Source organism: Hyla sarda, chromosome 5, assembly GCF_029499605.1.
Source record: "Hyla sarda isolate aHylSar1 chromosome 5, aHylSar1.hap1, whole genome shotgun sequence".
Lineage (NCBI taxonomy): Eukaryota > Metazoa > Chordata > Amphibia > Anura > Hylidae > Hyla > Hyla sarda.
This window is the reverse complement of record NC_079193.1, coordinates 74,359,814-74,387,383: the sequence shown is the minus strand read 5'-3', so window position 1 is coordinate 74,387,383 and position 27,570 is coordinate 74,359,814. Positions and strand designations below refer to the sequence as shown.

The following is a 27,570-nucleotide window of genomic DNA, read 5'->3' as shown; positions in this document are numbered from 1 at the left end:
TAAAACCCTGGGCATATACTGTTTATATAATAAAATAAATCCAGGGTGTGGTAACTGCGTCTCCATTGTCTTGTTGAAAATGTTAAGATCCACCACACTAAAAAGACACCTGTAAATATTATACAAATGAAAAGACTATGATCTGAAGAAGGGGGATCCAAAATGCATTGTCATTGAGTCTTTTGTTTTCAGAAACTCTGGATTTGTACTTTATTTGAATCTGGAATTTAAGGTCCTTTTTTGGCACAATGTGCTTGTTCTCATCTGACACATGGCAGTCCGGTGGCTCCCTGGCAGTTCTTTATTGTGTGGATAAGCATATGCACTTTATTACTGTTTGTTTATATGCTTTGCACTCTTTTTTTCTATAGAGCTTTGTTGCTCTGCAGTTTTGTGCTATTGCTCCACCTGTATAAATTATTATCTGCATGGTATCTTTCTGCCATACCTTATACAGAAACCATTGTTATTGCCATTCACTCTTAATAAAATGTTCATTATACTGTACTGCCTGGGCTTACCATGTATATGTTCTTTATCAGTTGCTGTTTTGTCCTTTTTTTTTTTTTTATGTATTATCATTTTTCATTTTTTTTAAACTATAAACTTACACTTTTTAATAGTATTTGTAGTCCTTTGTAACATTCTTTTTAGGTTGGTATGTTTGCTTTAGTCACAATGGCCAGTATGTTATTTTTGCATGTTATATTTTTTGCATAGGGATATTTGATTTTTTAATACTCCCCCCTCCCCCATATTTTAGGCCTTTGTCCACTGTGCAGTAGGTTTTTGTATTGAAATATGAGGGAACTAGATGGCTGTGGTTACATAAATGTCCATTAGTTTATCTGAAATTTCTAAAGGGCTGCACTGACCTGAGTGTACCAAGCTTGCAACTCAGATCTGACATTGCAGACACAAATGTTCAATTTAATTGTCTCTAGAAACATAACAAAATCTAATTCTCCACTGCACTGTAGCTACAATATATATATCCAGGAAAATGTACAAAATGTGTTTACCTCACTTATTATGCTACTAATGTATTTAGTATGTAATGCAGGTACCATGGGAGGACTTGCGCTACCTGTTTGGAGAGATTATGTATGGTGGCCACATAACAGATGACTGGGACAGAAGGTTATGTCAGACGTACTTGGAGGAGTTCATGAGTCCAGCACTGGTAAGACACATAATAATATATTTTTTTTTATCAAATTCTTCAGGTTTTTTTTTCCAATGATTTTTAGCTGGTAGTGCTTTTAGTAGCATGTAAGAATGGGCAACTCATACACATGAGGTAAAGGGAACGTGTTATCACTTTCATCCTGCCAAAACCTCGCGTAGTTGGAGCAGTCCTGGTAGGTTCTCCCTGCCCCACCAGCCATGATTAATATTTGGATATAGGGAGAGATCTATCAAGTCAACAAATCCAATAGATGTAGGTACGGCACTCACCCTCCCACAGTGCTTCTGGTTATTGAAAGATCTATGAAGGCTGTGGGGCAGGTAGAAGATATTCCTAGAAAGATCATGTGTGCTTGACCCAGTGTCATCCAAAATGAACGAATATGTGTATGTCTGTTTCTGAAAATTGATCACAATACAGTCCTTTTTGTGCAATGTTTGTTCAACCAGAAACCTACATCTATTTAAAATTATTGTCCAGCAAAAATGCATCTCCTTTCCACAGGATAGGGTATAGGTGTCTGATCACGGGGGTCCGACTGCTGAAACCCTTCGTGATCTCCATACCGGGGCCCCCAGCTCTCCCTGCATCCTGGAGGTTTAGAAGCTAGGCAATTCATTTAATTCTATGGAAGCGTTGGAGAGTCCAGAGGTCAAACCACCCCTCCCATGTGAAGACATTTATCCTCTATCCCGTGGATACGTTTTTTTATTTTATTTGCATGCCCAACTAATGTACTAGTCAGATGCAATGACCAATATGCAGCAGCTTTATTAATGTACTTACTGCTATATAATGCACACACTGCTATATATAGTATACACTGCTTATTCTGATCATTATCTGGAATGATGGTTTCACTTTAAATGAAACCTGTCACTGCTTTCTCTGCCAAAGCCACTTGCAGCGTGAAAGGGCAACTTTAGGATATCCCTGGTTCCGAATGACAGATCTCTCCCTACTTGCATGTAGGGAGATCTCTTGTTCAGGGTCAGTAGACCTCCCCGATGATTTGAAGCTGCCTTCCCAGCCAAACTTATAGCTACAAATACTCTGAAACTGAAGTTTCCCTGTGCAAATCAGTTAGGGTCAGGGAACATGATAACTTAGAGCCCCATTACCGGCTGAATATACAACTATGACATCTCTAAAATGGAACAGCGAAGAGTCAATAATTTATTGCAGTAATAAGGGAGCCTGTCAGTCTTTCATGCTGCATGTGGCTTGGGCAGCATGAAAGTAGTGACAGGTTTAATTGAGAGCAAACATATCATTCCCGAGAAATTATCAGAATAATCTGTCATGTGATCGTGATTAATAACAGTATCTGTGTCCACAGTGTCACCTGTATGAGTAAGTGTTAGTGGTTTTCCTCCCTGCACGCTTCATATAATTGTTTCTCATGAGCCCAGCTCTAGATTTGGCAGGCACTCCTACACTCAGCAGTAATGCTCCCTATATCAATGTTCACAATTCTGTTCCTGCTTCTAATGAACCAGCAGATGATTCTGCTCAGTGTCCTGGGTGACCTACCCGTATTCATAGCCTCGGTAATGAATTCAAGTGTCCTTTATCTGCATAGTATAACTTAAAAAGATTGTGCTTTACAGATGAAAATGTCAGCATCTTGGTTATGCTGCATTCATGCAACACTTTACCCCAGTACAGTACTCTGTACCATTACACTCAGTGCCATTCCTTTGTATAGTAGACTCCTGTGCACGGACCAGCGTTGCAGTTCAAGTGGCAATTTCATAGAAATACAGAAGTGGAAGTCCAGCATGGATGTTTAAGAAGCATAATCCTTCATTATTCCAGATAAAATACATACATCCAATAAGCTACCTTTTTTGACATGTTTCAGTCACAGTATAACCTTAGTCATAGCATCAAAAATCAAGCTGCCTATGACTAAGGTCATACTTTGATGGAAACACATCAGGAATGTTAGCCTATTGGAAGTATGAATTTTATCTGGAATAATAAAGGATTTTGCTTCTTAAGAAACATCCGTGCTGGACTTCCACTTCCATTCCTTTACTACTGTAACATTTGCTTATCTTTCTTTTGATCTACCTATATTACCAACAGCGCTTATATAAAATGTATGTGCTTTAACCTAATAAGCACAGTAGTTGGGTATAATGCAAAAAAAATATATAATAATTTGCAGGAGATGAAAGTCACTAAGTAGTAGTAATACATCAAGACAAAGAAGTGTACATTGGTTTAGTGAATATCATAAATATGTTGACATTTTCTGTTTTTAAATAAGCTTTCTTTTACTCTTTTATACCTTTTCATATTTAGCTTGACGGTGAGTTGTCATTAGCTCCTGGGTTTCTGGCCCCTCCAAATCTGGATTACATTGGATACCATGCCTATGTAGATGAAATGCTGCCTGCAGAAAATCCTGTTTTGTATGGACTGCACCCAAATGCCGAGATTGAATTTCTAACTATGACTTCTGATAATCTGTTCAAAACCATATTAGAAATGCAGCCTAAAGATACCCTGATTGGTGAAGGATCAGGAATGTCCACAGAAGAGAAGGTAAGAGGTCAGCATACACAACTGGTGTTTTCTAATGCTCTTCTGCAGGACTTGCTGCAAGTTCCTAGATAAAGACAGGATTGTGAGAAGTAAGTCGTGGGGTGGGGTAAAGTCCCTACAAGAGAACATGTCATCACTTTATGTTCTCTGTTTGGGTATAGAGAAAGATCTATCAAACAAGGCTGGAAAAAGCCATCAGGGACCACCCCGATGACTTTTGTTTTAGGGAGGATGAAAGTGTGCTAAGTTTTCTTTAAGACCTCATGAAGGAGTGACCAGTCAACTTGAGCTTTCTTCATAATAGGTTAAGAACATAATTGATGAGATATTAGAGAAGCTCCCAGAAGAATATAATTTACAGGAGATCATGCTGAAAACAACAGAGAGAAGTCCATATATCCTCGTCTGTTTCCAAGAATGTGAAAGAATGAACATCTTAATGAGAGAGATCCGGAGGTCTCTTAAAGAATTGGACCTAGGGTTAAAGGTAGGTATAGTTTTTAAAAGCAATCTGTTATCAGTATTGTCAGAACCTATAGGGTTAAAAGGGTCTGACAGGTTCTTTGTTGTTTTTTGTTTTTGGGTTACATCCGGCTGTCTGGACTGGTCAGCTGACCTTGATTGGAGCACCTGCTTTGGCTCTATATAAGCTGGCAGTCTACTCCCAGTCTTTGCCTGCTAAAGAGCTCAGTTTTTACTCCTAGCTAGCTTTCTACTGTATCTGTTATATCTGGCATTTTGACTCTTTGGCTCCGCTCTCTGACTCTTTTCTGGTATTAGCAATTTTGTACTTTGACAACTCCTGGTTTTTGATGCGGATAGTGGACTTTGACTTATTGTGTTTGTGAGTGTGTTAGTTTTGCTTCTGTTAGTCTGTCTGCTCCCTTCTGTACCTTGACCTGTGTCTATATTAGTGTACTTGTCTATGGAGGGACTGTCACCGTGGTTACGGACCCGTTGCCTAGGGCGGGTACGTAAGTAGGCAGGGATAGGGGAGTGGGCAAGAATAGTGTGCATGTCTTCCCTGTCCAGACGTGGCAAGTATCACCCGCATTAACTTGTTGGTACAGGCTTGTAGTGCGGATGACACTGATGAAAATAGTCTTTATCTTTCTCTGCTTTGTGGCTTAGTAATCCCTGTTTTTTAGTATATGCTAATGAGCCTGCTTAGTGCACGGGGCGTTATCAAGTGCACCCTGATGTCCATCCCACATCCTCCTCCATCTGCCCCCCCCCCCTGAATATTAATATCCCTCCTGCCTCCTTTCGACAATTACTTCGCAATGTGGACATTGCTTACACATTAAGATGGCCCCGGGTGTGAAGTAGCACTGCGTGCCACTTTCCAGTATACTCAGAACGTACCAAAATGAGGCAAAAAGAGGAATATGAATATTCATAAGGCAAACCTGATGGAGGAGGATGTGGGCTGGATGCCTGGGTGCATTAGGGGCTTGGAAATGCTCCTAGTGCACCAAGCAGGCTTATTAGCATAGACCAAAAAATAGTATTATGGACCAACGGAGCCAAGGAGCAGAGAAAGGTACAGACCATTTCCATCAGTGTCACCCGCACTACAAGCCTGTACAAACAGGTTAGAGCAGGTGATACTGATGACAGATTCCCTTAATGTAAACCTGTTTTATAACATGAGGTCACATGTTTTATAACATGAGGTCACATAGCAGTGACATGTTTCTTCTCATCACTATAGGGAGAGCTGACCATTTCCTTGGACATGGAAGCATTACAACTTGCATTGTACTATGACAGTGTTCCTGAATCATGGACAAAGTTGGCATACCCCTCAACATTTGGATTAGGGCATTGGTAAATATTCTTTTGTATTGATAATATTGCAAGTTTATTTCTGTTTTAGAATTTACAGTAATTATTGCCTATTATGATATAAAAAGTTGATACATACAAGATGATAAAAATAGACATAATTTATATCAAACAGGTATTAATCCATTTTAATTTCTGGAGTTTTGTTATATAATCATTTTACTATGTTTCCAATCTGTTAGTTGCAGGTTGCAATCTGCAGCGTTTGCTGTTATACCAATAAGACACATTGGAAAAACTGAAGGTACCAGAATATGCAGCTGTAGCCTGTTGCTACACCCTGTCATCTCTTACCAAGCAGGAGGCAGGAAAAGCAGTATGAAGCTGCATCTGATAGGACATATTAGAGAATCTGTACACAGAAGAGACATGTGTGAGACTAATCATTGTATAGACTCCCTGCTATATCACTGCACTCCTGCTCTGAAAAAAGTGGTATAGGCAGGGATCTGTAAAGTGCCAGGAGGCATTTGATAGCTGGTCATGTAAACCTGTAGTTCACAGAAGCCATAGAGGGATGTAAGGCAGCACTATTTCACTGCTCGGTAATAGATCCAGGAAGGATGCCAGTCCACTGGGGTTAGCTTGAACACAATAATGTAAGGAAGAAGTCATATAAGGGGTTATCCACCATAAGGTGATTTTAGTATGTACCTGGCAGACAGTAATGGACATGCTTAGAAAGGATCTGCGCTTGTCTTGGGGCTAAATCGCTAGGTTGTGAGAATAACATAACATTGTGGCTAGCTTTTTGTGAACTGGTATTTCCTGTATGAGTTTTCTTCTTTTGCCTACAAAACACGTGAGGTTTTTTTTTTTTTTTTTTTTTTGCTCTTTAATTTTTATTATTCGGGTTAAAGATGGGCAAATTTTTCTAAAGTTAGATTCGGTCGGTTCGCCGAATTTCCCGAAAAAATTTGGTTCAATCTGAATATATTGGCGTTGAATCACTATTAAAAAAGGCTATTTCTGGGCTACAGAGTCTAAATAGGGGTGTAGAACACTTTGCCTTGCCGTAACACGCTTAGGTAGTGAAATAATATCTGTTATTCAGTGTGACATGCAGATTACAGGCGTCGCTATTAGAATCACAGCCGCAGAGCGGCACAATGACAGGGTCTGGATGTGAGAATAAATTGGAAAAGGCAGTCTTGGAGGCACTGCTCAGGGTTGTTCACAATAAAGAGGACGCAGGCCGACACAGGACAATAAATATTTTATGGAGTAATATGGACAACGCCTTTCGGCACTCAAGAGTAGTGTTGAGCAGCATAGGCCATATTCGAATTCGCGATATTTCACGAATATATGCACGAATATTTGTCACATATTCGCTAAATTTGCATATTCGTAATATTCGCGTTTTATTTTCGCGTATGCGAAAAATTTGCATATGTAAAAATTAGCACATAAAAAAGCACAATACGCGAAAATTTGCATATGCGAAAATTAACATATGCAAAATTTCACATATGCAAATTTTCGCATGTGCGAAAATTCGCTCGCCAGTTTCACACAGTAGTATTACAGCCTTCTTTACACCACATAAGCTGGAAGCAGAGAGGGATGATCACTGTGATGTGTACTGTGAAAAAAAAAAACGAATATTCGTAATTACGAATTTATAGTGCTATATTCGCGAATTAAATTCGTACTGCGAATATTTGCGAGCAACACTACTCAAGAGTACCTTCCTCAGGTCCAATTTGGCAGTACACTTTTTGGGAGTAGGTGCCTTTTAAAAGTGTGCTGGTAGGTATCCTGCCTGTGTAGCGGTATCGGCACCTCTGAACAGCGCCTCCAAGACCGCCTTTTCCAACTTACTCACATTTCCAAGCTGGGCCCACATTGGGAACCCAGAATTGGTCTGAGTTCAGCAGCTCTAATTTTATCCAACCCAGTGAACCTCGATCACCGAGACCCGCAACAACTGTGGAATCAAAATGTCATTACCTTATAGGTGAGTATATCACTTAGTTGCGGTGGAGGGATCACACCAAGTCGATATACTGTACAAGGGAGCGCCCCCTGTCACTCTTTTTCTCTCTCCAATCCTCATCAGGGTCTGGATGTGGCAGCAGGGTCGGGAGACCATAAGGCGTCACAATGGTTGCTTGCAGTCAATGGGGAGTGGTTCCTGTGATGATCTCAATTGGCAGACTATGCAGTGATGCGGGCTTGAGGTCAATGGATTTCCCCTGTGCTGATCTGTATTGTCAGTAACGCTGATTAGTGACCACACAGTGTCTGCTCTCTCTCTAGCTAGAACGAATGCGGGCTTGAGGTGAATGGATTCGCCGCTGTAAAGATCTGTATTGTCAGTAACTGTGATTAGTGCGCACACACAGTCTCTGCACTCTCAGCAAAACGGGAAGTGCCCATCATTGGCAATGGCTGCCGAATATATAGGGCTGTGACATCACAGGGCTGGCTGCTGATAGGCTGCATGCCGCCATGTGATTCATGGTGATCCCGCCTACCTGCCTTCCGAGACTTCCTTGCTCCATGTCCTCACATGTGTAGCCACCATTTTAGCCCCCCGGCCCGCACAAAATGTAGTGAATGAAGCGATTCGTTACCACGAGGTGCAAGGGAATTTGGATTCATTCAGAATCAAATTTTTCATGAAAATCTGGACTAAATCGACTTTGTCAGCTTTGATTCGCCTATCTCTAATTCGGGTGAAAAAAAGGAAAAACACTGTGCAGTATGTAAACGTATTCAATAAGCAACGTTTTGGGCCAATCTGGCCCTTCCATAGGCAAGAAATTGCTTTTATAGGGAGTAGTATTGTACAAATTAATGAAGAGCAACAAGGTGGATTGAAAGAGCAGGAGAGGTGCTCATAAGGATACACTGTGCATAGTGCTTATGGGCACCTCCTGCACTCCAGGCATTATTTGTTTTATCTCCCTATTAGCTACCTGACTATGTCTGCAACTCTGACCATGATACAGAGCTGTAATAGTAACAGAATGTTTACTATACAGTGCATCGACATGTACTTTGATAATATACCAGGTGCTACCCTCAACATTTAACACCAATTTGTCTATGAATTTGCTTGTTTAATTGTTGTCTTGATATAGGAAATGTAACTATTCCAAAAACTGAATGCATTTTACTTATGTCCATTCATTTCTCAGGATCAATGACATTTTATTGAGATGCCGTGAACTGGATATGTGGACACAAGATCTGGTATTACCAGCTGTAGTCTGGCTCTCTGGATTTTTCAATCCACAGTCGTTTTTGACAGGTAACTACAAAATTCAAATTTTTCCATGAACTGATTCAAGTTTTTCTACATTATCACTCAGTTTCTTTTGGTAAATGACTACATAAGAAGTGACTGAAAGAAGAGTTATACTGTGTTCACTGTATACACCAAAAATAAACATTGCATACACTGGGCCTAATGTTTTCTTAAAAAATGTATGTAGCATGCCTTATTTTTCTTAATGTATTAAAGAAAAGCTTCTTTGTTGTGGCAGACAGCATGCCTAGCACTCTCCTATATTAGAGCAAGCGGCAAACCACATGTCCATGTAGTTGCTGTAAAGCATCTCTCTATACGATGATAAATAGTGATGAGCGGCATTGGCTATATTCGAATTTGCAATATTTCATGAATATATAGACGAATTTCGCGTATTCGTTACATTCACATATTCAAGGAAGAAAATAGTGAGGGGGTGGGCAACTTTACTATTGGTTGCTAGGGATGTTGTTGATAACCTCTGACAAGTATATTTGCATCATTCTAATTGACCCACAAGTGAAAAGAAGGAATATGCGGAAAAAAAGCGAATATTCGGAATTTAGAATATATAGCGGATATATTCGCAATATTTGCGATAAAAATTCGAAATGCAAATATTCATGCCCAACACTAATGATTAAAACACCTCAAACAAGATGGCTGCTCCAAATAATGAAATACAGTAAAAATAATGTGCTAGCAAAAAGAAATCAAAGGTACATGATTCCATAACTGGCTCTAATCGGATACATTTCTCAAAAAAATATTGGGTTATACAGTCCTTCTAAAGTTCCAAACACTTGGAGTGGGCGTTAAGACGTCACGGCCACACCCCCTAAATGCAAGTCTGTGGGAGGGGACAAGGCCGCTACCACGCCCTCTCCCATACACTTACATTAAGGGGGTGTGGTGTAACGTCACGAGGGGCGTGGCCATAACGCCTCCATCCCCTATGCCGTCGCCAAATGTTCCAAGTGAATGCCGGGTGCTGCACAGATAGGGGATAAGATGTCCAGAGGCGGAATACCCCTTTAAACTGGAAAGCAGGGAAAACTGTCCTTATAGAAGACAATTTAAAAAAAAAAAAAAAAAAAGTTTATATTAAATTTTTATTCTCTTATCAGCAATTATGCAGAGCATGGCCCGTAAGAATGAATGGCCTCTAGACAGAATGTGCCTGACGGTGGATGTTACTAAGAAAACAAAAGATGACTTTGGACACCCCCCACGAGAAGGAGCTTACATTCATGGACTCTTCATGGAAGGTAATTGGCAAACTTAAAGGAGAACTTCGGGGGGATGGTTTGTTTTTTGTAACTCTGGCCATTGTGTGTGATATAAAAAAAAAAAAATCAAAATAAAAAGTCTTCCTGAGCTGCAGTGTGACAATCACCTGGGCCCAATGTGTTATACTTCAGCTAAGCGAATCGCTGGCTGCAGTGATGTCCACTGACACATTAGGTAAAAAAACGCAGACATGGCAAAAGTTTTGAATGGTCAGGGTCTCTGGTGCTGAGACTAGGGCTGGGCAGTATGACCAAATATGTGTATCATGGTATTTTTGTAACTTATGGCGGTTCTACGGTATATAACCGTATCCCCCCCCCAAAAAATGTATTATCAGCGCTGTGCTGTCCCCATTGGGGTAAATACTCACATATCACCTGCAAGCGCTACCTTACTCGTCCTCCTGTTTGTTGCGGGCCATCGGCGCGGACATTCTATACTGTACGCTGTATCCCTATGCCCGGGCTTCAAAAGGTAAACAAAATAAACTTTAACGCACCTTCCTACGTCTGCCTTACGCTCTTCCTGGGGACGGTAACGTCGGAGAGCCGTCAGCCTATCACTGGCCGCAGTGATGTTCCGCCTCGGCCGGTGATAGGCGGACGGCTATCCAACATTCCTATCCCCAGGAAGCAGGTGAGGCCGGTACCGGACCAATGGGAAGTGAGTTAAAGTTTGTTTTGTTTATCTTTTGCAGCCTGGGCATAGGGATACAGCGTACAGTATAGAGTGTCAGCGCCGGCGGCCCGCAACAAACCGGAGGATAAGGAGGGCAGCGCTTGCGGGGGGGGGGGGGGGCAGAACAGCGATATGATTAGTTCCCCGATGTGGGGACAGCGCAGTGCTGGGCTGATAATTCATTCATTCCCGAGGGGGAGGGGCCAAACCGGTATTGCGGTATGGGTTAAAATTCGTATGGTGCAGGACAAAAATTTCGGTATGAACCGGTATACCGCCCAGCCCTAGCCGAGACCCCCAGCAATCGCTAGATCTAGCCAGGAGAAGCCTATGGCTGTACATATCATGGCCTAGCTCACAGCTCCATCCAGCTCATTGCAGAAACAGGAGTCTGATTTAGTGGCACACAGCCACACGCTTCCCCTAGCTATATCAAGTGATAGTCTGGGAGTCTCCACACTGAAACCCTGGCCAATTAAAACTTTTGCCATATCTGTTTGGAATTAGGTTTATTTTAATTTTTTTTACCCTTAGACAACACAGCAATTTTCGATTTTTTGAGTTTTCCTCCTCACCGTTTAACTTCCTGGCACCAGTTAATTGTAAAAAAAAAATTGTTTTCCACCAGAATAGCCCTTTAAAACTATTAAACAGATTTGCAAATTACTTTTATTTACAAATCTTAATCCTTCCAGTGCTTATCAGCTGCTGTATGCTCCAGAGGAAGTTCTTTTCTTTTTGAATTTCTATACTGTCTGACCACGGTGCTCTCTGCTGACACATCTGCCCATATCAGGAACTGTCCAGAGTATGAGTAAATCCCCATAGCATATCTATCCTGCTCTGTACAGTTTCTGATATGGACAGAGGTGTCAGCAGAGAGCACTGTGGTCAGACAGAAAAGAAATGCAAAATGAATTGTGGAGCATACAGCATCTTATAAGTAATGAAAGGATTACGATTTTTAAATAGGAATATTTTACAAATCTGTTTAACTTTCTGGCACCAGTTAATTAAAAAAAATTGCTTTCCACTGGAGTACCCCTTTAACCTCTTAATGACGCAGGGCGTACCTGTACGCCCTGCGCCCGGTATATAACGCGGGGTCACACAGTGACCACGCGTCATACCGGGTCGGTCCTGGTGGCTAATGAAAGCAGAGACCCTGGGCTAATAGCATGCGGCACAGATCAACCCTTTCGACGTGGCCTTCAAAGTTGATCGCCGCGTCCAAAATTAAAGTAAAAGCTTCCCGGCAGCTCAGTCGGTAAAAATATTAAAAATAAATAAATAAATAAAATGTAAATAAAAAAACATATGTGGTATCGCCACGTGCAGAAATGTCTGAACTATAAAAATATATAATTAAGCTGCAAGGTCAATGATGTACGCGCAAAGAGATTCCAAAGTCCAAAATTGCGTATTTTTGGTCACTTTTTATATCATGAAAAAATAAAAATCGGTCAAAAAGTCAGATCAATACAAAAATGGTAGAGATAAAAAAAAAAAATCTGCATAGCGGGGGTGACGTCGTGCAGTCACGATACTCAGTCACGCCCCCTCCCATAGACTTGCATAGCGGGGGTGACGTCACGATACTCCGGCCCCGTGGTCGCCACCCGGCTGTTAGCGAGCTGGCAACAGGAGGGTGGCGAGTACAAGATTGCAGGGGTCCCCAGCGGCAGGACCCCCGCGGTGAGACATCTTACCCCCTATCCTTTGGATAGGGGATAAGGTGTCTCAGGGCCGGAGTACCCCTTTAAGTCCAGGGTTAACGCTGTCTGTCTACCAGGAGATTTTGGAGCACTTCATGCTTCCTTCCGCAGTTGAGTTGCATTACTGAAATAAATGGACTTTTGCACAATATTCAAATTTTTCGAGTTTAACCTGTATTCATAAGTGAGTGGATGGGTGAGTGGATATTTCTATTGAATAGAGTGTCTAGAAAAAAAGCTCCAGTACACTCAAATACAATGTGAATCAAAAATCACAAAACTTTATTGAAAAATGTACAAAAATAGAGACTTAAACAAATTAAAACCATGTGAACAACTGGGTGGGAAAAGTGTAAATCTCTCACATCCTAGGCAGTGTGTGAGGGATTTACATATGACTTAACAGGTATAAAAGCACCCTCCGCTTCTAAGCACGCTTATACACCCTAAACGCGACCAAAGCGTACATGTACACCCTGTTTCACCTGAAGGTTAAAAGACTAACTCGTTCATTAAAATTCTGAACCAAAGATATAAATTCCATATATATTGCAAGTATCATAACTAAACTAGCAGAAGAGAACATCTGTGAGACAACCCCTTTAAAGGGGTACTCCGGCACTAAGACATCTTATCCCCAATCCAAAGGATAGGGGATAAGTTGCCTGATCGCTGGGGACCCCCGTGATCTTGCACGCAGCACACAGTTATAATCAGTCCCCTGAGCATGTTCGCTCAGGGTCTGATTACTGACGATCACGGGGGCCGGAGCATTGTGACGTCACGCCCCCCATTCCCCCCCCCCCCTGTGACATCATGCTCCGCCCCTTCAATGCAAGCCTATGGGAGGGGGCTCCGGGGATTGATAACGGGGTGCTGTGTGCAAGATTATGGGACCCCCGCGATCAGGCATCTTATCCCCTATTCTTTGGATAGAGGATAAGATGTCTTAGTGCCAGAGTACCCCTTTAAGCCACATATCCTGAACGTACAAAAATGTTTTTTTTTTTTTGTTAAAAATAAAAGGCTCTATAGAAGTAAAAAGTTGCCATCGTAATATATAGAGGATAAAATTTTGGAAGCTGAAACTTATTTGAAATGTCTATCTACAGCCCATTTTACAGCATTTGTTTCTGTGTAGGTGCACGCTGGGACATGCAGACGGGAGTCATTTCTGAAGCACGTCTAAAAGAGCTGACTCCTCCGATGCCGGTCATCTATGTGAAAGCGATTCCAATCGACAAGCAAGATCTTAAGAACATGTATGAGTGTCCTCTGTATAAAACAAAAATCAGAGGACCCACTTATGTTTGGACATTTAATCTTAAAACCAGGGAGAAGCCCGCAAAATGGGTCCTGGCAGGTGTGGCCTTGTTGTTGGCAGTTTAGGGAAATATAATTTCTGTTCAGAACAACAATTGTCATCCAGTTCCACTACATATAAAACTATATGAATATAGACAACTCTAATAAAGGCATTTACAGTAAAAATATTCAACGTTATACAGTAGAACGTCATCCATTTGGATAAAAAAGGAAATACAAAAAAGTGTCAGAAGTTGAAAAAACAAAAACCTCTAATTCAGTTAGAATGTCACAGTTATAGTATCACCTAGTACAGGACAAGAACAGACCTGTCATAACAGCTATAGTATTAAACTAGGTCCTTCAAATCCCTAAAAGTAAGAGATACCAGCCTAGACATAAAAATATAGCTAGCACTCCCAAAAACTTTGTGCCATTATTTAACTTTCATCATGTGGAAGACATGGCAACACAAATAATTATATCTAAGGCTGCTTTCACACTACTAAATGCTCCATTATGAAAACCCTTAAAAACGGCAGTTACAAAATCTCATTAGAGTCTATGGGATTTTTACTTTATCCGTAGACAAAATCCCGTCACGAAATAACGCCCGTTATTAATAACTGGCTATGACTGGTTAAAACGAATATTGTAAGAGTCCCATAGACTTTAATGGGATTTTGTAACAGCCGTTTTTAAGGGTTTTCATAACGGAAGATTAGAACAGCTCTTTAAAATTGAATAGAACATCTAACTGCAGTATCAGTAAGGCATCGGGAACACTCTGAAAGAACATTTGATATTTTGCTGGTGTATAAGGTGCTAAATAAAACTTCTATTCAACTTATGTTTAGTCAGAGCCTAATTAACCCATGACTAAGGCTGGGTTCACACGCTACAGCTGAAACGGTGCTGCTGACATGCAAGTCGGTGCAGTTTTTCAATTAAATGCAACTGAAAGAAGTTTAATTGTGACTTATGACATGACCTTAAAGTTTTGATTGGTGCTGGTTTGGTTGCCGAGACCTCCTCCAATTGCTAAATTTAGGCTAGGTTTATATAGCCGTTGTGCTCTGTTCTAGTCTGTGCCCGTTCAGCTTTTTTGCACCGAATGGCCCCAAACCGGGTCACTACAGATCCCATTGATTTGAATACGGTCCATTGAAAATCAGTTTAGCGGAGAAAAAAAAAAAGTGCATGCACTATTTTTTTTCTCCTCTTAAGTCCCGTTATTACGACGGAATTGCTGTCGGAGCTTCATATAGCTGTGTCCGACAGCAATGTGAAATAGCCCTAAACTGAATGCTGCACCCCTTTGTTTCTAATCGGCCCGTCTTTAACCAGTTGCTGTCTAAGGACGAGCCTGCTCGTCCTGAGAAGGCAACCGTTGTACGGCATGAGCTCCCAACTCAAGCCTGCGACATACCGGCCGCCCCCCAGATGATTCCTGTAGCAGTTGACAGCGGCATCTAAAGGAACATTCATCCCTGGTGGTCCAGTGGGGTGGATCGCTCCCCCGCAGCACGATCTCGGTGTGTGATCCACTGCTGAGGTAGCTGGAGGGCTTACATCACATCCTATGCCGGCTGCTGTGCTGTGAATGATATAGCCTGGCAGGACCAGGCTTTATCAATCGAGCGCAGAGCACACAGATCAATGTGTATTTTTGTTTTTTTTAACACTTTTAGTGCCCTTAGAGGACTTTGATCTGTATGAGGAATCTAATGACTACTCCTAAAAGTCCGCTAAGGGGACTAGAAGTGTAAAAAAAAAAATTAAAAAAAGTTAACCCCTTAAGGATTGAGCAATTTTTTCAGTTTTTGCACCTTCGTGTTTTCCTCCTTACCTTTTAGAAACAACCCTTTCAATTTTGTTATTTTTTGTGCCACCAATTCTACTCTGTAATGATATCACTCATTTTACCCAAAAATCTACAGTGAAACGGAAAAAAAAAATCCTTGTGTGACAAAATTGAAGAAAAATCGCCATTTTTTAACTTTTGGGGGCTTCGGTAAAAATGACACTTTATTCTGTAGGTCTAAAAGATTAAAAATGATACCCTACTGATGTAGGTTTGATTTTGTCATACTTCTGGAAAAAAAAAAATCTACATGCAGGAATATTTATAAGTTTAAAATTGTCACCCCTATAACTTTATTTTTCCACGTACGGGCCGGCATGAGGACTCATTTTTTGCGCCGTGATCTGAAGTTTTTATCGGTAAGATTTTTGCATTGATAGGACTTATTGATCGCTGTTTATTCATTTTTTCATGATATAAAAAGTGACCAAAAATACGCTATTTCGGACTTTGTAATTATTTTGCGCGTACGCCATTGACCGTGCGGTTTAATTAATATATTTTTTATAAAGCGGAAATACCACATGTTTATTTACAGGTTTTTTTTATGGGAAAAGGGGGGGGGGGGTCACTAAAACTTTATTAGGGAAGGGGTTAAATTATCTTTATCCAATTTTTTTTTTTTGCAATGTTATAGCTCCCATATGGGGCTATAACACTGCACACACTGTTCTTTTACATTGATCAGTGGTTTCTCATAGGAAAGCATTGATCAACGCTTTTGCCGCTTGACTGCTCATGCCTGAATCACAGGCACTGAGCAGTCATTCGGACAGCGAGGAGGACGGTAGGGGACCCTCCTACAGTCTACAGCTGTTCGGGACCGAGGCTACCCTTGACAAAGCTGATCCGTTCAGCGAAACGTCGGGGAGGCTAGTAGTTGCTTGGTTTTAAATCAGCGGAGGATAATGAAAGTATAGGGACTGGGTACCAATAGCTGACGTGTGTTGGACAAGAAGCACACGATTACATAAGCGTATATTTGGACCCTCATAAGTGTATAACAGATATTAGTTATAAAGAAATTAGTAACATATCAAACCCGCTGTAATTTTAAACGTTTGTGTGGGGTATAATTTTAAAATACCAATAAAAGGTTATATTAAAAAAAAAGGGGGGGGGGGTTCTAGTAAAGGGTTTTCCCCGATATATAACAACCTTTAAGGGGTTGCCCCCTATCAGTTTGCCCTGAAACCTCCAGGGATATTTTTGTTTTATCATATGGATTTTTAGGTGCAGAATTGAAAGGGTTATGATTTTTTAAAAAGTTAAAAAGGAGGAAAAAACAAAAGTGCAAAAACAAAAACGCGCGGTCCTTAAAGGGGTACTCCCGTGGAAAACATTTTTTCTAATCAACTGGTGCCAGAAAGTTTAACAGATTTGTAAATCACTTCTATTAAAAAAAATATTAATCCTTCCAGTACTTTTTAGCGGCTGTATACTAAAGAGAAATCCAAAGAAGAAATGCATTTCCTCTGATGTCATGACCATAGTGCTCTCTGCTTACCTCTGCTGTCCATAGCAGGAATAAATTACTATAGCAAACATATGCTACTCTGGACAGTTCCTAAAATGGACAGCAGAAGTCAGCAGAGAGCACTGTGGTTACGACATCAGAGGAAATGCATTTCTTTTTTTTTTTTTTTTTTTTATAATTGTTTATTTTCACAATTTTGAAAATTTCCATAACAAAGGGAAACAGTTATACAAAAATCATAACAGGAAAAGAACAGTAAAAAATAAGGACAATAAATAAAAAAGGAGAAGGAAGAGTATTGAGGGGAAAGAATAAGAGGTATTGAGTAGAAGACCACAGGGGGGCCTCATCATCACGTGTCCAACCATCAAATCTCAGTAAAAAAGGAGGTCTCAGGTTTATAAATAAGTCAAGCGGCATGGAAAAGATTATTCTGAATTAAGAACAGTAATGAAAGGCAAAAATAAGCCAATTGTAAATTACATAAATTGAGTGATATCATCACCATTGAAAGTAGTTGGTTTTGGGGATTATAAAGCAAACCATCAGGTGAGATCAAAGTGAGACCTTGGAAAACAGTCGAGAATGTTCGACATGTATAGTCAGAAAATATGAAATGCATTTCTTTTTTGGATTTCTCTTTATTATACAAGTTTTCCACGGGAGTACCCCTTTAAGGCGTTAAGATGCAAGAGCTCGCATATGAATTCTTAGAAAATCTTATAGGCTTTCTATGAACCTGTAAATTTAATGATGTGCTCTGAGAAGAGTCAGCCGATTGGGGAGGTTTTAGCACCTGGGTCATCACTGAACAAATTGTCTGACATGTCAAAAAAATCTAAAAGAATTAAAAAAAACATTTTTTTTTTTATCAAAGTGCTTTGAGCTGCGGTCAGCTGTATAACCAATTCAGCCTAGTCCTGTAAACCCAGCCCAAAAGCCACAATATGCATTCTTGTACGGCCAGCCTGCACAATACATTCCATTGCAGTTTATAAAAGAAACTAAATTTTAAGCTCTTTCTTTGAAGGGGCAGATTCAGTCGTCATCATCGTCCACTATTCGTTTCTGTAAGCTGAAAAATAAGGGAGGGGAAAACAGCATTTACTATAAAATTGGGAAAATGTTAAATTTTACAGTGTGTAAAAATGTAACTACAAATTACAGTCTAGACCAGTGGTCTCAAAACTGTGGCCCTCAACATGCTGCAAAACCACAAATCCCAGCATGCAGAGGGCTACAGTTTGAAGACCACTGGTCTAGAATGTATATACCAATACATATTTTTATAATACTTTTGAAATATTTATTATTCTATATTATAATGAAATTGTATGAATGATATACAGTTTGTTGTAACTGATGGAGGGAAGATTTTGCACTGTATGTAAGGGGGATAGTTACAGTATTACTGTACTGGTCTCCAGTTTCATGTAAATAAAGTTAATTACTTTATAATAAAAAGTTTCCACATTTTTTTTTTTTTTTTTCCCAATATATTCTGGGGATTACACAGACGTTAAAAGGGGTACTCCGGCCCTAGACATCTTATCCCCTATTCAAAAGGATTCATGGGAGTCCCGCAGCTGGGACCCCCACGATCTCTGTACAGCATCTGGAGTTTGTTTAGAACACTGGGTGCGGGGGTCATGATGTCAAGGCCATGCACCTTGTGACATCACGCCACGCCCCTCAATGCAAGTCTATGGGAGGGGGTGTGGAGGCTGCCACGTCCCCTCCCATAGACTTGCATTGAGGGGCGTGGCCGTGACGTCACGACCCCTGCTGCCCGCTCCAAGCTACCCCTTTTCATGAGGAATGGTATATTTTACTCATCACTATACAAAACTGTATATACTGCTCACCTTTCAAGATACTCTTTGACATTGTCATAACCAGCAAACTTTGCCAAGTGAATAAGCATCCCAGTGGCACAGCGACCATCTCTCTTACGACAATAGCTGCAGTTACAGATGCCACGACAAGGGGGACAAATCCAATCCTATGAGAAAAGTAGAGGGGTTTAATAACAAAAACATAGATGTATACAAATTCAGTTGAAGAAGAAAAAAGTATTTTTCAAAGCATCTCTCTGCTCTGGTCCTCAAGGCACTTTTTATCCAGTATATTTACACCTGTTAAAAAAAAAAAAAAAAAATTGCAATACCCTATTAACCCCTTAAAGGGGTACTCCGATGCTTAAACATCTTATCCCCTATCCAAAGGATAGGGGATAAGATGCCTGATCGCGGGAGTCCCGCCGCTGGGGACCCCCGAGATCATGCACACGGCACCCCATTTGTAATCAGTTTCCGGAGGGTGTTCGCTCCGGGACTGATTACCGGCGACCGCAGGGCCGCCCCCGTGTGACGTCACGCTCCGCCCCCGTGTGACGTCACGCCTCCGCCCCCGTGTGACGTCACGCCTCCGCCCCTCAATGCAAGCCTACGGGAGGGGGCGTGATAGCTATCAAGCCCCCTCCCGTCGGCCTGCATTGAGGGGCGGAGCGTGAAGTCACACGGGGGCGGAGCTTGACGTCACACGGGGGTGGAGCGTGACGTCACACGGGGGCGGCCCTGCGGTCGCCGGTAATCAGTCCCGGAGCGAACACCCTCCGGAAACTGATTACAAATGGGGTGCCGTGTGCATGATCTCGGGGGTCCCCAGCGGCGGGACTCCCGCGATCAGGAATCTTATCCCCTATCCTTTGGATAGGGGATAAGATGTTTAAGCACCGGAGTACCCCTTTAAGGACCAATAGAAGTAAACCTTTCTCTCCCCCCCCCACCCACCCCCCCCCCCTTGAAAGAACAGGCCTTTTTTTTTTTTCAAAATCGGGGATGTCTGTCTTTATTAGAGAATAACTCTGGTAACGTATTGCCAATCACGATAATTCTGACATTGTTTTCTCGTCACAAGTTGTCCATCATGTACATAGTAAAAGAAAGCCTATTTCATTTGCATTTTTTTTTTTTTTTTTTTTTTTTTAACAATGCAAAAAAAAATCAAATTTATTTTTTTTTTTTTAAGTAGAATTTTGGACTTACCGTAAATTCTCTCTCTCGGAGCTTCTATTGGGGGACACAGGACCATGGGTATATGCTGCTTGCCACTAGGAGGCTGACGCTAGGCAAAAAACAAAAGAAGGCTGGCTCCTCCCTGCAGGATATACCCACCTCCTGGCTCTGAGCAACTCAGTTTTAGTCCCAAAGCAGAAGGAAAGCCAACCGCGAAAAACAGTCGAACACAACACCCAGAAAAGGGAAAAAAAAAAACTACCAAAAAGGGAGAACACCACCGCCCCGGAAGGGCAGAAACCAGCTGGCCGCAAACAAAACAATGGGTGGGTGCTGTGTCCCCCAATAGAAGCTCCGAGAAAGAGAATTTACTGTAAGTCCAAAATTCAACTTCTCGAGCGCTTCATTGGGGGACACAGGACCATGGGACGTCATAAAGCAGTCCCTGGGGAGGGCAAACCAACCCCGACAGAAGAAAGGCTCAGGCGGAATCTCGAACCGCCGCCTGCAAAACCTTGCGGCCCAGGCCTGCGTCGGAGGACACAAAAGTATGAACCCTGTAAAACTTGGTAAAGGTATGCAGGGACGACCAAGTCGCAGCCTTGCACACCTGCAGGGCCGAGGCCCCGTGACAGACCGCCCAGGAGGCCCCCACCGCTCGGGTGGAGTGAGCCGTCACGCGGAAGGGAGGCATCTGACCCTTACAGCAGTACGCCTCCGAAATGGCGGAACTGATCCACCGGGAGATAGTGGACTTCGAGGCTGGAAGTCCCTTGCGCCTCCCATCGGGGAGCACAAACAGGGAGTCACTACGCCGAAAGGAGGAGATGACCGACAAATAGGTCCTCACCGCCCGGACCAAGTCCAACTTATGAAGCCGGCGCTCTCTCGGATGAGAGGGAGATGGACAAAAGGAGGGCAACATGATGTCCTCGTTCAGGTGGAAGGGAGACACCACCTTAGGCTGGAAAGAGGGCACCGGCCGAAGAACCACCTTATCTTGGTGAAGCACCAGAAAGGGGGGGGGGGGGGGGGGGACGGCAAGTTCAGAGACACGGCGAAGAGACGTGACCGCGACCAGAAAGGCCACTTTCCAGGAGAGGAAACGGAGAGAAACCAGAGGTTCAAACGGAGTGCCCTGAAGGGCATCCAAAACAAGGTTAATGTCCCAAGGCGCAGTGGGGAACCGAAGAGTAGGGGCCTCGTGGGCCACACCTTGCAAAAAGGTGCAAACATGGGGGTCCAACGCCAGAGGGCGTTGGAAGAGAACCAACAGGGCCGAAACCTGCCCCTTAAGGGAACTGAGGGCAAGGTGCGTCTCCAGTCCAGACTGTAAGAAGAACAGGAGATTCGGCAGAGAGAAGGAGGTGGGAGAAAGGGAACAGGCCTCACACCAGCGGAAATACACCCGCCAGGTGCGGTGGTAAATCCTGGCGGACGAGGGCTTACGGGCACGGAGCATAGTTCGGATAACGTGGGAGGAACCCCCCCCCCCCCCCCCCCCGAGCCCTCAAAACCGCGGTCTCAACTGCCACGCCGTCAAGCGCAGTGGAAGTGAATTGGGGTGGCAGGGGGGTCCCTGGGAGAGAAGGTCGGGACGGTTCGGAAGGGAACATCTGCCATGAGGCTGACCACATCTGCGTACCACACGCGACGGGGCCAGTCCGGAGCCACCAGAATGGATGAGACCTCCTCCGCCTTGAGCTTCCGGACGACCCGAAGAGGTAGGGAAGGACGAAAGAGGTCCAGGGTACCACCAGGGCGTCCGCTGCGAGTGGCAGGGGATCCCGAGACCTGGACACGAAGAGAGGGACTTTCCTGTTCAGACGTGACGCAAACAGGTCCATGTCCGGCGTTCCCCACCAACGGCAGATCTGATCGAAGACCTCTGGATGGAGGGACCATTCGCCTGGATCCGTGGTGGCGCGATTTAGGAAGTTGGCCTCCCAGTTTTCGATGCCGGGAATGTTTACGGCCGAGAGGGCCGGAACCTGAAGTTCTGCCCACCTGAGAATCTTTGTGACTTCCCTCATGGCCGCCGAGCTGCGGGTGCCCCCCTGGCGATTGATGTACGCCACAGCCGCGGCGTTGCCAGTTTGCACCCGGACTGGGTGGCCCCGCAGAAGGCGGATCCAGTGCCAAAAGGCACAGGAGGCTCACCTGAAGCTCCAGAACATTGATGGAGAGCTTGGCCTCTGACGCCGTCCAGCGACCCTGGACAAGTCTGGTCCCGGAAGACCCCTCCCCAGCAGAGGAGGCTCGCATCCGTGGTCAGGACATGCCAACGGAGGGGCAGGAAGGAACAACCCCCTCGGGGAAGGGGGGACCGGAGCCACCAAAGGAGGGAGAGGCGTACCTGGGGAGAGAGCCGAATCCAGCGTTGGAGAGAAAAGGGGGACTTGTCCCATGGACAGGATGACCCATTGGAGAGGACGGCAGCGAAATTGAGCGAAGGGCACCGCCTCCATGGCGGCTACCATCTTCCCCAAAATGGACATGCAGGTGCGGATGGGAAATGGGCCCAATGCCCGAAGGGAGCGGACTCCCGACAGGAGCTCCTGGAGTTTGTCCTCCGGCAGGGAGACATGAGCAGCCGCTGTGTCGAAGTGGAGCCCCAGAAAAACCAGGGACTGGGACAGATGGGACTTCTCGTGGTTGACAATCCAACCGAAACTGGAGAGGGTCTGGAGGGTGATTCTGAGGCTGGCCCGATTCTGCTCCAAGGAGGTCGCCTTGATGAGCAGGTCATCCAAGTAGGGAAGAACCGAGATGCCCCGAGAGTGGAGAAGAGCCACCACTGCCACTAACATCTCTGTAAAGACCCAGGGTGCAGTCGGCATCCCAAAAGGTAGGGCGACAAATTGGAAATGACCCTCGGGGACAGTGAACCCGAGGAAGCGGTGGTGAGCCGGGAAGATAGAAATGTGTAAGTAAGCATCCCAGATGTCCACGGAGGAGAGGAACTCCCCTTGATCCATTGAAGCCACAACAGACCTCAGAGACTGCATCCGAAAATGCCTGAGGCGCACGTGTCGTTCAGGAGTTTGAGGATCAGACGAACCGAGCCGTCCTTCTTGGGGACCACGAAGAGGTTCGAGTAGAACCACGAGAAGCGGTCATAAGGAGGGACCGGAACAATCACGCCTTGGGAAAGAAGAGTGCGGAGGGCCACCTGAAAAGCTGCAGCCAGAGCTAGAGACAGAGGAGGGCGGGACAGGAAAAAACGATCCCGGGGTATAGAAGCGAACTCTATGCAATAACCCTGGTAAACTATCTCCTGAACCCAGGTATCCTGGACATAAGCTAGCCAAACGTCCAAAAAGAATGACAGGCGACCTCCCACCCGAGGAGAAGACTCTGATGGGGGCGCACCCTCATGCCGTGGGGGGCTTGGGGGTCCCCAACTTGGGAGGGGGGCGGTTAGAACGAGGGACCGATTTCCAGGAGGGCCGAGACTTGAATGTTAATGCGCCTTGAACACTTTCCAGGCAGCATTAGGGTTGCACCTGTGAGGCCATGCACCTATATCAGCCAACTTGGGTGGGGCTTGTAGCCTCTCTCCCCCCTTTCATTGTATGTGTGCTCAGTCACGCTGGAGGGCAACTGGGAGCGGGTTGCATGTCGACCTAGTGCTGCTGTAATTGCCCACTGGCCCCTGGTTTTTGCTTATTACGCACAGGTAGGTTAGCGTTAGGTCCCGTGCCATCTGAGAAACCTTGGCGTTTGTGTGCGGGCTCTGGTGTGTCCTTAATATAAGGATACACTGGCGAATGTCTCAATTTTAAACATCAGTGTTGAGGGATTAGCCAATGTCATTGTATACATCTACCACAGTAGTGCACCTAAATTTCTGTATTGTATTATTCTAATTGTTACACATCCACACCGTCTATCTGGTGTAGGATTCTATTGTGGCACTTTTAGTCCACTGCAGGCATCCTCCATTGTATGCATTTTTATGCTGGGGATCGCCCTTAGCAACGGACTACAAGGGCAGGATCTGCTCCCCCAGTATATATGCACAACTGCATTTGGGGTTGAGCACCTCCAGCCATTTGAGACATTTTTGTTGTTGTAAGGATGGAGCCCTCTTGTCCTGAGAGGCCTGGGGCCTATCCGTGCGGCCTGAGAAACGGGAAGGGCGAAAGGAAGGAGTTCCCCCGCCGTGGACCCGAACGGCGTGCCGATTTTGGGGTAAGAGAGAACTTTTCCCCCACATGGCCTCCGAGATGATCTCGTCGAGGCGCTTACCGAACAATCGAGATCCCTGAAATGGGAGTTCAGTGAGAGAGCGCTTAGAGGCCACATCGGCATTTCAAGCCTTAAGCCACATGGAGCACCTAAGCGCCACCAAGTTGCCCGAGGCCAAGGCTGCGCAGCGTGCCGATTCCAAGGAAGCCCAACAGGTATTCACCAGTGTGGGCGACTTGCTGCGCCAAAGCCGCCATATCACTGGAGGAAGTCCCCGCCTAGATGCCTTGGCGCAGCTCACCTGCCCAAATCGACAGGGCTTTAGACACCCAGGTGGAGGCAAAAGCCGGGGACAAGACCGAGCCTGTGACCAGCGCAGTAGCAGCCTGCCGGGAAGGGGGGGGGGGGGGCGCGGTACTGAGGTCAGACATTAGGAAGCACTAGTAAGTCAGACAATCCACAGACAAGGAGTAATCTCACCCAGGTGCCTGTGTCCAGAGAGGATCCTAGAAACAGCTGGAGGAACCGCAGCGGTGCCTGTGTCTCAGTGGGACGGAGAAGCCGACTGCCGGCAGAGGGAAGCACTGGATCACACTGAGCAGGGAGAAGAAATTGACCCTCATAGCGCGAGACCACCTCATAGGGTGACTCCAGAAGCACGGCTCCCCGTGCTGCGCGCGCTCCTAGGCGATAGGAGGAAGGAGCGCGCGGTGAAGGCAGAGAGGCCGAGGGGGCGGGGCTAGGAGAAGGGCCGGACAACTATGGCGGCACGCGGGGAGTGGGCGGAGCCAAGTGCAGGCCGGAGCCGCGGGCTCAATTAATGACCTGCCCGCAGCTCCGGACCTGCAAGAAACCGTCGCGCTGTGTGAAGCACCGTAAGAGCGGGCGGGGAGGCCTGTCACCCGGGCGCCCGGCCCCCCTCGGGGCTTGTGCCAACCGGAACAGTAAAAGACTGCCCGAAGAAAGGAGCAGCGCGACCCGAACACCGGAGGTATAAGACTGCAGTCATGTTGCGGAGATATCTGTAAGGCGCACGGCCGCATTGTTAACCCCGAAGGGCTAAGTTAACTCCCCCTCAGCCGGAGTGCAGAGGGAATATTAACCCCATATGTAAAGTTAACCCCCCCCACCGAGCAGGGACCGAGAGGGAGAGAGGATAACCCCTCTGCTGCCACCATCCTCCCCCACAGCCAGGGGAATAGAGACCCCCAGTCAATGGGGAAAAAAAGGTAGTGGAGGGGGAAGGATAAGGGGGGCTGAGGAAATATTAACCCCCAATATACTTACCATAAGGGACCTCAATACTTACCCTGAGGGACCTCCTTAGCCAGACGTCGTCGACCAGCTAGTGCCACCTGCCTTTAGCTACCATGGTGAAGAGGGGATCCGGACCATAGGTACACCACCAGGCGCTGGTTGCTGGCGAGGAGGGGTTAACGGCCCATCCATGATGCACCGTGCCCCTAGCTCGCATGTGGGGGGGGGGGGTGAAATCAGGCAGTGCCATGCTCCTGTCGCCCCATGCTAGATAAAACAAAAAAAGGGAGAGAAAGTCTAAACTGAACCTGATATTAGGAAAAAAAACAAAAGAAATAAGAGCAGGTCTGGAGAGCTCCAGAGCTGCGTCTAGCCTCCTCTGACACCAAGCTAAAACTGAGTTGCTTAGAGCCAGGAGGCGGGTATATCCTGCCGGGAGGAGCCAGCCTTCTTTTGTTTTTTGCCTAGTGTCAGCCTCCTAGTGGCAAGCAGCATATACCCATGGTCCTGTGTCCCCCAATGAAGCGCTCGAGAAATAACGATTTTTTGCTATTTTAACAATAATAGGCTGCATATATTTATACTTACTGACCAAATAGTTTATTAAACTTATACTTTCAGATATCTACTTTATTTTGACAGCATTTATTTAGTTTTTAATTAACACTTTAAATGAATTAGAAGCCTAACAATAAAAAAAAAAAAAAAAATGTACTTTTCAACATTTCAAGTTAATGTGCTATGCAAGGTTTTGCAGAAATTTGAAGGTGGTAGAACATAGGACCCCCCCCCCCCCCCAAATGACCCCATTCTAAAAATTTGACTCATCAAGGTATTCGCTAGGGGGTACAGTGAGTATTTTAACACCATAGTTTTTTGGCAGGAATTATTAAAAAGCCAGCGTTAAAAATTAGAAATTCGCTTTAATTTGTGGGGCATATTTTTTGTACATCGCTTCTGATATTGAAAGAATTGCACCCTATATTTTATTGAGCTGCTCAGCCCGTGTTTGGAAATACACCCGTTTAGGCCATATTTAATTCCTTGGGCGCGTGGTAGGACCCAGAAGGAGAGGAGCGCCATTTGGTTTTCAAGGCATCATTTTATAGGCCGCACTTCATGCCTGCAAAGGGTTTTAGCTGTCAGAACCATACAGAACCCCCACAAGTGACCCCATTTTGGAAACTACACCCCCTAAAGTATTCATCTAGACCAAAAGGGAGTACTTTCAGTCCTTTTTTGTGGCTGGAACGCTTACAAATTCAGTGGAAGAATTGTAATTTTCCTTTTTTTTTCCCCCCCACAAATGCATCACTTGTGGGACATATTTTTTGTACATTGCATCTGAAAAGTAGAAAATGCGCCCCATATATTATTACGCTGTTCGTCCAGTGTTCGGTAATACACTCGCTTAGACCATATTTGGTTGCATGGCCACATGGTGGGACCCAGAAGGGGAGGAACACCATTTGGCTTTCAGGATATCATTATACAAATTATAGGCCGCACTTCATCTTGCAAAGCATTCTAGCTGTCAGAACAATACTGCACCCCAGAAGTGACCCCATTTTCGAAACTACACTCCCTGAAGTATTCACCTAGGGCAAAAGTGAGTACTTTGAGCCCTTATTGTGTGGCTAGAATTATTTCGAAGTCAGTGGAAAAAATAGCATTTAGCTTTTTTTTCCCCCCACAAATTCTTTATTTGTGGGACATCATTTTGGTAAGTCGCTTTTAAAATGGAGGAAATGTTTCAATATTTTAATCACCCTGTTCGTCCCGGGCTGGGCAGTACCCCTACTTAGGACCAAGAAGGATAGGAGCCCCCTTTGGCTTTCTGGGCATCATTATATGATTAGTCCCCATTCATACTGCATTTCTGCAGTATTGGTGTCTGTTAGGTCAAAAAAGGGATGCCAATGTATAC

The 27,570-nt window shown here is 44.5% G+C and overlaps 2 protein-coding genes across 15 annotated transcripts in view; one reads left to right on the top strand and one right to left on the bottom strand.

The window, feature by feature from the left end:
* Positions 1–15,629, top strand: part of DNAH11 (dynein axonemal heavy chain 11) — a 324,054-nt gene extending 308,425 nt beyond the window's left edge. For all 10 annotated transcript variants that reach the window (XM_056519699.1, XM_056519698.1, XM_056519697.1 and 7 more), the window contains 7 exons: positions 1,064–1,183; positions 3,500–3,742; positions 4,047–4,229; positions 5,457–5,572; positions 8,737–8,849; positions 9,977–10,117; positions 13,674–15,629. In XM_056519699.1, the coding sequence (XP_056375674.1) occupies positions 1,064–1,183; positions 3,500–3,742; positions 4,047–4,229; positions 5,457–5,572; positions 8,737–8,849; positions 9,977–10,117; positions 13,674–13,921 (1,164 nt within the window). In that variant the 3' untranslated portion in view covers positions 13,922–15,629. The remainder of the gene's footprint in view (positions 1–1,063; positions 1,184–3,499; positions 3,743–4,046; positions 4,230–5,456; positions 5,573–8,736; positions 8,850–9,976; positions 10,118–13,673) is intronic.
* A 147-nt stretch (positions 15,630–15,776) lies between these two features.
* Positions 15,777–27,570, bottom strand: part of CDCA7L (cell division cycle associated 7 like) — a 28,996-nt gene continuing 17,202 nt past the window's right edge. For all 5 annotated transcript variants that reach the window (XM_056519715.1, XM_056519714.1, XM_056519717.1 and 2 more), the window contains 2 exons: positions 19,044–19,180; positions 15,777–18,253 (listed from right to left, as the gene is read on the bottom strand). In XM_056519715.1, coding sequence (XP_056375690.1) covers positions 18,217–18,253; positions 19,044–19,180 — 174 coding nt within the window. In that variant the 3' untranslated portion in view covers positions 15,777–18,216. The remainder of the gene's footprint in view (positions 18,254–19,043; positions 19,181–27,570) is intronic.